Source organism: Mugil cephalus, chromosome 16 (assembly GCF_022458985.1).
Source record: "Mugil cephalus isolate CIBA_MC_2020 chromosome 16, CIBA_Mcephalus_1.1, whole genome shotgun sequence".
Taxonomy (NCBI): Eukaryota; Metazoa; Chordata; class Actinopteri; order Mugiliformes; family Mugilidae; genus Mugil; species Mugil cephalus.
In genome coordinates this window covers 19,103,906-19,116,896 of record NC_061785.1, presented here as the reverse complement: position 1 = coordinate 19,116,896, position 12,991 = coordinate 19,103,906, and the positions used below count along the sequence as shown (strand labels likewise).

General features: G+C 47.0%; 1 protein-coding gene across 4 annotated transcripts in view; it reads left to right on the top strand.

Moving 5' to 3' along the window:
- The window catches only part of LOC125022942 (ankyrin repeat and fibronectin type-III domain-containing protein 1), a 133,582-nt gene that overhangs the window by 112,962 nt on the left and 7,629 nt on the right, over window positions 1–12,991 (top strand). For all 4 annotated transcript variants that reach the window (XM_047609946.1, XM_047609945.1, XM_047609944.1 and 1 more), the window contains 10 exons: window positions 2,002–2,221; window positions 2,486–2,693; window positions 5,520–5,717; window positions 5,931–6,044; window positions 6,242–6,339; window positions 7,344–7,434; window positions 9,785–9,892; window positions 12,290–12,389; window positions 12,552–12,684; window positions 12,839–12,958. In XM_047609946.1, the coding sequence (XP_047465902.1) occupies window positions 2,002–2,221; window positions 2,486–2,693; window positions 5,520–5,717; window positions 5,931–6,044; window positions 6,242–6,339; window positions 7,344–7,434; window positions 9,785–9,892; window positions 12,290–12,389; window positions 12,552–12,684; window positions 12,839–12,958 (1,390 nt within the window). The remainder of the gene's footprint in view (window positions 1–2,001; window positions 2,222–2,485; window positions 2,694–5,519; window positions 5,718–5,930; window positions 6,045–6,241; window positions 6,340–7,343; window positions 7,435–9,784; window positions 9,893–12,289; window positions 12,390–12,551; window positions 12,685–12,838; window positions 12,959–12,991) is intronic.

Here is a 12,991-nt window from a genome sequence, read left to right as displayed (position 1 = left end):
CTTCCGGGCCAGGCCCATGGAAAAATTATTCCAAATACCTGCCGCGCTTTATCTGGAACCCTGGAATAGGTTAGGCCCGGCCGGGAACACGAGGATGTCTAAAATAAGGCCTCTATTACGGGATGGAGTGGAGATGGATGGGACGGAGCGGGAAGGGACGGGGATCGGGGGTATTTTCGGTGTATCGGCCCTGTGAAAAAGGCCTTGTTGCGGGGGCTTGGAGCTGCTTTAAAGTCGACAATGTGGGCCGCCGTCAGCTGTTGTACAAACTGCATGTGTTAGGGGAGGGTGTGTGTGCGTGCGTGTGTGTGTGTGTGTGTGTATATGTGTATATATGCATGCTCATGAGGGCCCATGGCGGAACGGGAATATAAATAACATTTTTCCTACAGATGTTCTCACCTTGACAAATCCGTTCTTGGCCTGGGTGATACTTCTTGGCATGTGACATGATGACCCAAACCTTTATTTGCTTTACCTCAGCCTGCTCCTCTTTGAACCGCTGGTATTAAACTGATGATATTTTCCAGGGTTACAGACAATAAGCCAGCGCGGGTCAACGGAGCAGGACGCATGGCTTTAAAAACAACCACTGCTGCACAACTTATATTGTGATACTTTTGTTCCTGCGGTGTCTTTTATTGATTAGAAAAATACTGATCAACTTCCTCTCAAATATTTTTACCTTAAAAGTAAAAAAAAAAAATCTGATGATATATACTTAACTATGCTCTTCAAGAAAATGTAACGTCATCCTGGACCCTTCCAGTTGGGATGTGGTTCTTAAATGATTAAATCAAGCTGAGAAAAGAAGTATTTCGAGTAGAAGAAGAAACTGCAGGAGATGTTAAGAAAGAAATGGGAGGCGACAAGAAGATAAAGTACAAAAAGCGGCAGCGGGAATGAAGAAAGTCAGAGGAGGTGATTAGAGGGGAAAGAGTTTCAAACAATATTAAGAGAGGTAGGACAAACGAGAGCGAGAGCTGTTCAGAATACATCCTTGAGGAATTCATTTATCTCTCCGCTTCTGTTTGCTGGGACCCGGCACGGAGTCTATCACCGTCGCCTTCAGAGCCCTGCTGACATTTCCTTCAGCAGCTGAGTGTGTGTGAAAAGACGTAGCAGACTCACCCTAGAAATCTGCATCTACATAGTTCCCATGGCAGAATGGAGAGAGGCGGTATGATTATCGCACCAGTGATGGCAAGATGTCTTGAAAAAGACAGAGCGGCATTGTCTAACGGGCCACCAGACTGGCTCAGTTCAGTTCAGAATGGCACCTGTGACTGTGGACCGATGCGCCAGCATGACGCCCATCTGGCGGATCAGTGTAGTTTATCACCAAGCCAAAGATCACTGGTGGTGTTCTGGGCCCTTGTCCCAGGGGCATTCAAACTATCTAACAGTTTTTTTTTTTTTGCTTTCACTGACCACGTTTTGTGTTTTTTTTCTTTCTTCCGTCCTTGATAATCCTACATAATCTAGAAAGGCAAAACTTGGATTAGCTGTTCAGCGTTGGACAAACTTTATGGAATCACAATGCAAAAATGTTGACAGGCACTGCTGTACATACTGTTACCTCAACACTGCACATTAAATATGTTTCAACAACTGATCTGCACAGTGGAGACATTGCACAGTGCGAGTCATGCAAGACCCTGATGCTTAAAATTCTCAAAACAGTAATCTCGCTATCATCGCCGTGGATTTTATGGACGCTCTTCCAGAGCTGGAATATGTATTTGTTTACAGATCTTTACTAGGGTTTTTACCTCAGGGTTTCATCTGCTTTCACGACAAGAAGTTTTTTGTCAAGTTACCATTTCTGGAGCACTGCAGGAGGGAACTTGCTTTTTTCAAAGAAACTTTTTTACCTTAATTGTGAGAATAGAGGGGCCTTGTGATTTTAGTGGTAGAATCCATGACATTTTCTTTCTCCATTTTCCGCTACTATGCATCGCACCACATGTCACGCTCATCTGTCCCCCATCTCTCTTCCAGGGCTGATTCTATCAAGATGACGCAGCCCATGAGAGGGGACCAGGCCCACCAGCCGCCCTCGGCGCGCAAGTCAGCCAGCCTGTCCTCGCCGAGCGCTGCCCGCCGCCTATACCGCAATTTGTCTGGAAAGTTCCGCGTGGGCACCAACCCCCCTTCCCTGGAGGACAGTGTGGTGTCAGGACGGGGAGGAGACAAGGAGAGGCTTCGCAAAACCACCATAGTAAGTCAGGGAGAGAACGAGAAGGAAAAAATAATAAGCCCAGAAACATTGTAGTCTAAAAATAGCCAGGGAAAACACATAATACTTGGACAGAATCTAAAGCAGTGGCATCACACACTAATACGTCCAACTGCTGTAAACCCAGGCCAGAGGTGTATAGACAAAAACATTGCGGGTGTAGAGGGAGGTAGTTGCGTACAATCACTGATAAAAGCTGAAAGGTCTCACGCCATGTTTAAAACGTGTCTCTTCTTTGTGTGCCAGTTCCAGAGTAACGAAGCTTTGTTTGAGGCGGTGGAGCACCAGGAGCTGGACTTGGTTCAGCTGCTTCTGTCCCAGTACAGTCTGGAGGAACTGGACCTCAACACTCCAAACAGTGAGGGCCTCTTGCCCCTCGATATCGCCATCATGACCAATAACGTGCCCATGGCCAAGCTTCTGCTGCGAGCCGGCGCCAAGGAAAGCCCTCACTGTGAGTAGAGAACCAAAACGTACCTACTGGTGCTTTAACATCATGAGAGGAACGAATTGAATCGTCATTTTTTTAGGCAAATTACTCTACGCTTTGTGAGCCTGCTCTGTAGGTCTATTTGATATACATATTGTGGTATTATCCACACTATAATGGGATTTTTTTGTTATAATTTAATCCATTCTGATGCAGCATTACAGTCTTTTGTCATTAACTTAACTCTATTGGCTCAGTTCGTCTTGTTTTCTGAAATTTACTAAATCTTGTCATTGCCCTGTCTCCACACAGGTGGGAGCAATAGCTTTCTCATGTATTCACTCTGTTCCCGAACTTTTTACTTTTGTTCATAAAACTTCCCAATAGATCCCAACGTAGCTTCGGTCGGGCAGCTGTGGTGTGATATGTGGTAAAAGCCTAATTTAGTTGCCTTCTACCAGTAACAACTCATACACTTTACAAGCTAATGATGCGTGTGAGGATCAAATTCACATCTGCCGTTTACTGCCAGCTTTCCCTTTGTTGCTTTCAGTCTGCAGCACATCTCAGAAATAATTCCAGAGAGCGCTTTGTTTGAGCCGCTCTGGAAACCTGCAACCGGCAACTGCCACCAAAGCGACCGCAGGTGTTGCCCGAAGCGACGACGCATAACTCATAACGCGATCATTCGCACCAGTAATGCATTTATCCCCGGCGTATTCGCAAACTCACGCATAACTTTGTTGTTTTCTGCTGGCAGTGAAAACATATTAAAGGCACTGAAGGGCTGGTAATCATGATGCAATATTAGTCATCTTCGTAAGCACTTTTCATTGTCTGTGATCTGGTGAGTCTCCGCTTCCCTCCTCTGTTAATGATTAGAACTCGCCAGTAAGGCTCCCAGGCTGTTTGTGTTTGTACTTCACACACACACACACACACACGCACACACACATTTTCAAGAGCTGAGCCAGACGTCTTATAAAGGTATCATTAAACTGAAAACACTTGAATGGAAAGTGGTGTTTACTGAGGTTTGCTCTTTGATTGTTCTCTCGCTCCAGAACTCAAATAACTCATGAGGCGGTGTGAGTTGTGCGTGCGTGCGCGTGCGCGTGCAGAAGACTAAAACAGAGACAGAAAATGAGCAAATAACTGCGCCGAGGAGAGTAAAAGCTTTCTCTCTATTCCTCTAAGCGCGTTCTAATCAAACTCCATCTGAGGAGAATTGACATCACAGGCGCTGCAGACTCTTTTCTTGAACTTTGAAAGAAATTGATTCTGGTGCTTATTGATATTGCCATGCATGACTTCACTGCGTCTGGTCACCAGAGAGGGAGGCGAGGGCTGACAAAGGCGATCAAACAAATACTGCATATTGACATTATAAATCTCTCGGTGGCGCTCAGTAAGAAAAAGACACTTAAATGTACTGTTGAGGATCCCAGCCTCGATGTGAAATAAGGACAAATGGAGACACGTACACACTGGTGACAGCCTCTGGACCCCTTTCAAGGCCTGGACGTGCTGGAAATGTAAATCAAAATGGACTAGTATTATTATTATTATTGTTTTCCCATCCAACATTCCTGGTCAAAACACCCTTATGAACAATCCTAACCTTAACCTCACAGTTCAACCCTGCCCCCGATATAATCCCTTCCAAAAGTCTCGGCCGTCTTTACGCCTTCGCACAAGCGGCCCGAAGGCAACAACAAAACTGACACCCAGAAGAGACGCTCGTATTCAAAGAGAAGCTCGCAGCCGCTGTGGAGACACAGAGGGAGCCGCAGAATTAAACACCCAGATGGACATTTTGACACGGAGCTTTAAACTTACTGTCAACAGTGGAATCTAACGCTCAACAGTGGAATCTACAATGAACAAACACAGACCACACAGACTAAACACAGACACACACCAGCCCCAAACACGCCAAGAAATGACCAGCCACCAAAGAAGGAGTACAGTATGCTACTGTCCTTTGTGACCTGAACAGCTCGACATTACCTGTTACATACTTTTTTATTTACAACGACCCGTATGCGTCCGCGATTGGAGCGACTGCACCTCTCTGGTCTCCGTGTTATGCCGCCACAAATCACTATCACCGACCGCGCGGCTACGGTTTGAATATTTTCATTGGGTGTTACATCTCATCTACTGTAGTGGTGCTTTAAACATCATTGTTCACAGTGTTTTAGTAACACCCTACCCCCTTTGAGAAAAAACATTCTTCTGATGGCTGTACGGGGCTGTGGTGCATTATATAAATAGATCCGTTGTGCAGAGTTTTTTCCACGGCTTTTGCAGAAAAATAGTTTTTACAATGGCAGTTTAAAACGATGCCTATGCACGTTCCCACCATCTTGTGCTCCCTTATAACCGCATATGAAGAACACTCCTCCCTCTCTCACCCCTCTCACTTTCATTGCCCCATTTTCTGTGTCATTTTCTGGGTGATGTCATCCCTAAAGAGAGACTGCTTAGTTACATTAAATGAAGTTTATTGAGGAATCTGCCGCAGTATTTTGGCAAACAAAGACATTAAAAAGAATGGCCTGCAAAAGCCATTTGTGACATCGCAGGCAATGGGTTTCTTGCCATATTAGCATGGGAGTTCTTGAAGCACTTGTTAATGGTAAAATTAAGTGAGATAGTAGTAAAGAACTCTTTGTTCCTAAAATCTTGAAAAATTGATTCAGATGGACTAACAGCAAATGTACTTTTTGATAATTGCTTATCAAACCAGCTCAAATGTCCAGCATTGCTCTACTTTGAGATGCCTGCGCTAAATGTGTCAAAATGCATACTTTGACTCTCGCGCCGCGTCTCCTGTGTCGCTCTTAGTCGTGAGCCTGGAGGGCCGAGCCATGCATCTGGCCACCTTGGTGCAGGAGGCTGAGCAGCGGGTACTGGAGCTTCAGGCCCAGGTGCGGAACGAGGGTCCCGGCGAGCGAGAGGGATCCGACCGGGAGAGGCAGCTGAAAGCCTGGGAGTGGAGGCTCCGGCTCTTCCGACGCATGCAGACGGGCTTTGAGCACGCTAGTAAGAGTGACTGAGAAAAGACTTCTCTGACAGCTGATGGAAGCTGTAATAAATCATACTTGGATGCTATATGGATGCTATATGGATGGACATCAACCCTAACCCTGACCCCATACAACCCTAGGGTTAGGGTTGTATTTATCCTAACCCTAGGGTTAGGGTTAACCACCTGTGTATGTACCTGAGCCTCTTTCTGTTTCTTTGCCCACCCAGATCCTCCAGATTCTCCTAGCGCAGTCTGTCTGTCTGTCAGCAGCAGCACCAGTCTCAAAGTCGACTTCCAGGAGCCTCTCTGCGTCAACTCTGCTGTGGTCACCAAGTACAAAGGTCAGCCGTCACACCCACCCTACCTTTTCACTCGGATCAAAACACTCAGTATTACAACATGGACAGTTTGTGAATTTAATACAATGAAGGAACTTTAATCATTTAAAATAAGACCTACATGAATAAGATTTCTGTACAGCTTTTTCTAACTGAATGAAAATGTTTGTGTGTGTGTGTGTGTGTGTGTGTGTATGAAGTGAGTTGGAGCAGTTCTCCTTCATTCAGTCCTCTGCTGGGTGACATGGTCGTGGATGACACCAATCAGCTACAGTGCAACATCACTGGACTCACTTCTGTAAGTTGTTATCTCTTTCTCTGCCACGTCTTTTGACTGCCTGTTGAATCAGCGGTTCATTTTAAATAGTTAGTCAATATGAATCAGAAAAGATCTTTTAGCTCCTTTCATATGGCAGTAAATGTAGCTTAGAGGCATTTTTTGATAGAACTTGCTTCCATATACTTTTCACCTCTCCAACACCCTTCCACAACAAATGTCGTATTTCCTTCCTACTGCCAGATGAAAACAGAGGCCATCGCGCTTTATATGGTAGCTCTTGGATAACAAAAAGAAACACTAAGCTGCAGCTTCTCCATCTGTTGGCGCTGACCGATAAAGCATTTCGAGGCAGTTCTCCCACAAATTATTTACACGCAAGCTTGAAACGTTTGCTCGGGCGACATTTAAAAGCATCTCCCAAGTGACTCTTCTTTATTACATGGAACTCCACACACAAGTTGTAGCCGCCATCAATCCCAAACGACTGGCTGTGAGAGACTTATGACCCGGCTCCAAACACAATTGGAAAACACAGTTTATTTTGTTATTTGTTGAAAGTCTTGGCTCCTGACCATTCATAAGCAACAGTTGCAAGACAGCCTCCAGAATGATAAAAAGAGCAGCTTGGTAGCCTGCCACCTGATTTATGTTTGGCATTTTAAAGCGGGCATGTAGACAAATGGACACTCCACTGGTTGTTTGGTATTATGCGAGAGAAACCCCTTCCCCCATTTAAGACCCCTGCTACCAGCCAAGGCTCGCTCCTGTCACAAGACAGGGGTCAAGGCGAGGCCAGAAAGTGTTGGCGGCTGGTTTGATTGATCTGGCTGAGAAAGGAGAGACAGAGGCTTGCTGTCTGCGCACTGAGCACAGAGACAGACAGAGTTTCTAGTCCACTTCGCCCTCCTACACATGTTCATAAAAGGTTATATGCATATGTGCATTCACAAAGACACTTTTCTTTTAGCCGTAGTGCCTACAGCTGAATTGCACCCTAACTCTCACGTCTCCTGTCTTTCCAGGGGACCTATTACTATGTGCAGGTGTCCGCCTACAACATGAAGGGATGGGGGCCTCCGCAAGTTTCCACCCCGGTCTGCTCCGCGCCTTCCAGTAAGTCTCCATTATGCCTTATGTTAATGCGTGTGCCTAAACGTTACGTGAAGCAAAACATAAAGAAATTTATAACAATTCCAAACAACCCCTGAAGGCTTTTTTTTGGCTGGCCTCATTAAATTAACACCGTTGCAAAATAGTTCTCACACCAGGCGCAAATTGTGTGTGTGTGTGTGTGTGTGTGTGTGTGTGTGTGTGTGTGTGTATGTGTGTGTGTGTGTCCTGCGTGGATGAAGCGGTTGTCATAGCTGTCCCTTACGCCCAACCGCGTGGACATTGCTCCAATTCGCCCGATTGATTTGGTTACTCCGATGTCAGTGTGACGTTGGTTTGAGAGCTTTGGAAGGATGACAGCTCTTGGCCAGACGGGCAGGTGGGTTTTGGGACCCCCCGCTGTGAATGTCAGTGAATGTAACCATAGCCTCAGGATGCCCCGCCCTCGGCAAAAGAAGCTTCCCCGGGTTCAGCCAAGAAATTAACCGTGAAGTCATGTGCAACAGCTGAGGTGTTGACCACTGCAGCTCTGATCCTCTTTCTCCTTTCCCTTCTATCTATCTATCTATCTATGTAAAGCACATACAGTCTTTATAGTTGGTCCACCTACTGTAAATGAGTGAACACAGGTACGATCATTGCGGGCATGTTGGCACACTCATGGCACATCTGGGCAACACATGACCATGTTTGCCCTCATCAGCACACACTGTTTTTCTGCCAGTGTGCGTGTGTATGTGTCTTCATTTTAAGAAAAACTAGGCTTCCCCTCTCTTTTTTTTTTCTACTGTCCCACCTCCCTCCCTCCCTGCCTCCCTCCCTCCCTCCCGCCCTCTCTCAGAGCTAATTTCGATGTTGCGTGTTTGTGTTTTCCATTTGGGCCTACCACTGGAAATATTTGCATGTCTGTGCTGTAGCGCGCGGCACGTCCCCAACAGTGGGGGCCTTATACCGGGCCGTGGACGCCCATTAAAGGGCCCGCTTGTCTCGTCGGGACAGGCACCTTTCCGGGAATAGAGCTCACCGTGTTTCGGCCCCACGCGCCCTCCGGGGGGCTCCGGGAGAGGGAGCGGGGGGTAGGGAGGCAGGAGAGGAGAGGAGGTGATGGTGGTAGGGGGGGGAGGTGGGTTATCGCTGACACATCCTCCCGTGCTATCACCTATGAGAAGGGAAGGCAAATTGTGTGTTTACGGTGCAATTAATTAAACTGCATATTGATATAAGTGAGAAGGACGCGGTAAAGATAAACACAAATTAGTTAAAGTGAGGGTACAATACAATAAGTGTAAACTGATTTTTTTTTTTTTTTGCTTTTGGAGGTGTAGTGACTTGTGTCAACTTACCAGCGTTTGTGTACTGTATACATGCGCATGCTTCACTTCTGAGCCCGAATATGTTCAAGGTGTCCAGTAGCAGTGGAGCTCAGTGGCTCTGTCTGTCAGATGCCAGGACTGCTCTTTCCTATAGTACACACACTCTAGCCCTGTTTCAAAAGTCGTGTGTCAGTCTTGCCTACTATTGGTAGCCTCAGGGAAAAAGTCAAGGGTTTTTTGGGTCCCAGTCATATATGTCCTAGACTCCCAACCTCTGTTGAAACAGACTGACTTGGCAGAAGCTAGCGAGTCACAGCGGACTTGATAGTGGATATTACTTCCTAGTGGGATGGTGAGAAGGCCAGCTTGGCAACTGTCTTGCAGACTTTTATTTTCTATATTTGTCCGCAAAAGTTTACCCAAGAATTTCTCTTGTCCGACACCTTTCTCTGACTCTGTTAACCTTATCTCCACCTCCTGCTCCTCCAAAATAACATCCCTCCTGAATACCAACCTGTATTCTCCTTATACCTAACTCAAGACCCGTAGTCGGTGCAGTGTCTGGTGCCACTTCTCCCAGTTGATCGAACCACGTTTTCTTCTCGCACCTTTTGGTATTAGGTCAAATGCCGCCAACTATGACTCTTTAGATAGAAGCAGGAAGAAGCTAGCTTGGCATTCCCACTACCCAATTAACCCAAGTTATGTGGTGCTGAAACATGAGCTCCGGTTGCATAGGAGGAATAAAAGAGGCATTATTCCTTGGTATAAGTCAGTGTAACATTGCACTTAGCACTTAACACAAAACATGAGCTTAAATCTGTAATCCAAGTCATGCATTGGGAAAAAAACTATTCTGACCTGGGAAGCATAAATGTCATTACAATTTTCTCGACAATCCATCAAATAGCAGCTGAAATATTTCAGTCTGGACCAATGCGATGTACCAACCAGCTCCTTCTGTTTAACTGACGCGACCTACCGAGAGACTATGTAAATGTAGAACATAACAATTTTTCTTTCCTTACATCTGGCTGCAGGTTGGAGGGATATCGATAACCGCGCTCCGCGTCAGAGGGGCCAGAAGGAGGCTCTCGACCAGCTCCTGGGCCAGATAAAAGAAGCTCACCGCCACTGCGTCTGCCATGGTATCAGCAGCTCCTTGATCGATTTGATGGGCGTGTTTACCCAAAAGACCGGACAGTAACACGAGAGCTTTAACTATTTGCATGGTTGACCCCAAGTGAAACTCAAAACCCTAAACCTGGAAGTGATAGTGACTTGCTGTACTCATTGAACCGCACGAGCACATGTTACGCTCGGTGCGTTAAACTGTGGTTTAAAATAACAACTTGATGACTACAAATACACTTGACCCTAACCTTAAGATCAGTTTTTAGTACAGGTATCAGTTGAGGAAGCGTGAGCCTCTGACATTAACCTGAGCTTCTGTCATTTTTACTACACCCGTCACATTTTAAACAAACAGAGCTGCTTTTTTTTTTTTTCTTTTTTTTTTTCTCCCCGCCAACGGTCCAGTTCGTGTTGCAGACATATTCCGGGTGCAAACAAACACCGAAATGGACGGATCAGCTCGCAGGTGTAACACGTCCGACCGATTACTGTGTTTCATCTCACCTTGACAGACACTTTACAATCTGAGGCACGACAAGTACTTCAGGGGCCGTACACACTAAGATGGCATGCCACCTCAAAAATAATACCCTCCCCTCTGCCTCGACACCCCCCCCCACCCCCTTATGAGTCTTTCCATGACTCAGCCCTTCCTCGGCTGAATACCTCTCTCTCTGTGACAAAATGCAGATCAACCCCTCTCACACTCAAGCTGTTTATATCCCCAAACACTGCTGGCTGTAAGCTGGTCCCATAAGTGTCAAAACCTGTCCACACTGACTCTTTTACATGACAGCGAACTGCATTTAGCGTTGAGCAAGTTGTCTCTCTTTTTCTCTCACACCCACTCGCCCAAACACACTCGCCCACTTACTATTGTCCACTGTGGCCGGGCCGTATTCGCGACAGGGCGAGATGCAATATAATAGTCAGTATTGAGTGGCTCTTGGTTCGTCAGGCGGCGGCTGATTGAGCTTGAGGGTTCAGGCACGGTAGTCAAGGTGGCGTGTCCCAGGGTCATGTTTGTTATTCCTGTAAGAGACAAGTCCCGAGCTGGAGTCTGGGGAGGGCATAAATTAACACTGACTACTGCCCCCCCCCCCCCCCCCCCTCCCTCCCTCCACGACCCCCCTCTCGCCCACCACAGCCCACCAGTCGTCCTGTCTACTGTCCACACATAAACGCACACACGTGTAAAGATAGACAGGCTCACACGCAGATACACATGTACACGAACAGGCGCAAATATTCGAGTACATGCTCTCGCTTTCAACTCTCTCCTGCATGTCCATGTACGCGCCCGCCCGCCCGCCGCCCCCCCTCCATCGCAGCCCAACTTATAGCCCACACCACCTTCTCCCTCTTGTCCAAACACTATTAATTAAACTGTGAAAGAGGCCTTGACTAACACAGGCACCCCAGCAATCGGCCCTACTTGTCTGTCTTACTCAGTGTCAAACGGGGACTGTGGCCGGGAGGACTGGAGCTGAACAGAGTCGCGAGTGGAGGGAAATTTGGGGAGGTGAGAGGGGTCGAAGGGTGCTGTTTTTCCTCGACGCTCCGCCTCAGCTCGTCCGGCTCGGAGGAGAAAATTAGTTCTTTTCGAACCTTAAACGGGGAGATTTATTGACTTTAGGCCAGGAGCTGGAGTAAGATCACCTGGGAGGGGAGGGAGCGCGTGAAGGGTTTTGGGACTCGGGGTTTTCTAATGAGTTGGGAGGGTGCGTTATCTCACCGACAAGCACCCACACAAACACACACATACGTTTATATACACGCGCGCGCCTCCCTCTCTCGCCTCCAACCCCCTCCTGGCCCACTAAAAATAAACACGTCCCCACAGACTTAACTGACCTCCCTGTCAGTGAGTGGCAAAGGGTTAAGACACATACAGACATACACACACAAATTACTACAGCTCCATGGCTCCATGCATATGGCTGTAGCTCAAGGCATGCCATGCTCCAGCAGCTATAGTATGCACAGGTAAACACACACACACACACACACACACACACACATAGTTAGTGGCCCTCTGGGACTTGAGAGCTAGTGGTTCCCTCTAGGCCCATAGTCTGCTGTTGGCTGCCAGCATGACTGTCAAACGGTGCCGCGCCACTGGACAGCATGAAATGTCAAAAAACATTCCATTCCGACCATGTTGTTGAACGTGTCAGGTTTGTTGTCAGTTAGGTAACGGCCTGTCACCGGCTGAAATATTTCGAGAGTCGCCCGGGACAGAATCGGGGCTTTCATTTAGCAGGGAGACGTGACAGGCGATCAGCGCGATGTCCAATAATGATTTGGAGCACGCTCGCGTTAAGCGTCGGGGTATCATAATATTCATTCAGGTAATCCAAGTCTGCTGCCGTCGCCGTGGGATTAACACAATCGTGCCTCTTTTCACACAGAACAGTGCAAAGCTCCGGCACAGGGCAGGAAGCACTCGGTATCCAAAAGCCTGCGCCACCTCTTTCAGACCACCAGCAAATTCGTCAAGAGCTTGAAAAGGTACGCGTGCGCTCGTTCGTGAAGTGCGGTGTCACAGATTTCATGCCAGCTGCACGCTTTTAGATCAGACTCTCATCATTTTAATTGTGCGTATTTAGTTTGAGGGCTGTGATTAATGAAGCCGCTGTGTTTCTCCTCTAACATCTCTGCTTCGCTCTCCAGAGGTCTCTATCTGACGTCCATATTCTACAGAGATGACAACGTGTTGGTCACACCGGAGGACCAGATTCCCATCGTGGAGATTGAAGATTCCTACTCCAGTTCACTCATGCAGGACTTTCTATGGTTTACGAAGGTAAACAGGTTTTGCTGGATTTTTCATTTTTTGAAATAAATTCCATGAATTCCATAAATTATTAATTAAATTATTCAATACTAACCTTAACCCACATAAAACTTGAAAAAAAACAACAAACAAAGACACTCTAGTATGTATGAACCCTGTCCAGGTGTCCTATCTGTGGGAGGAGATTTCCTGGCTGCAGCAGTGTCTCGGTCCGTCCCAGTCGTCTTGCTCCTGTACTCTGCAGACACGCCTCAAGATGCTACAGGCGGTCTCACATCTACAGGTACGTGTCGTAAAAAACCTCACGTCACGAGGC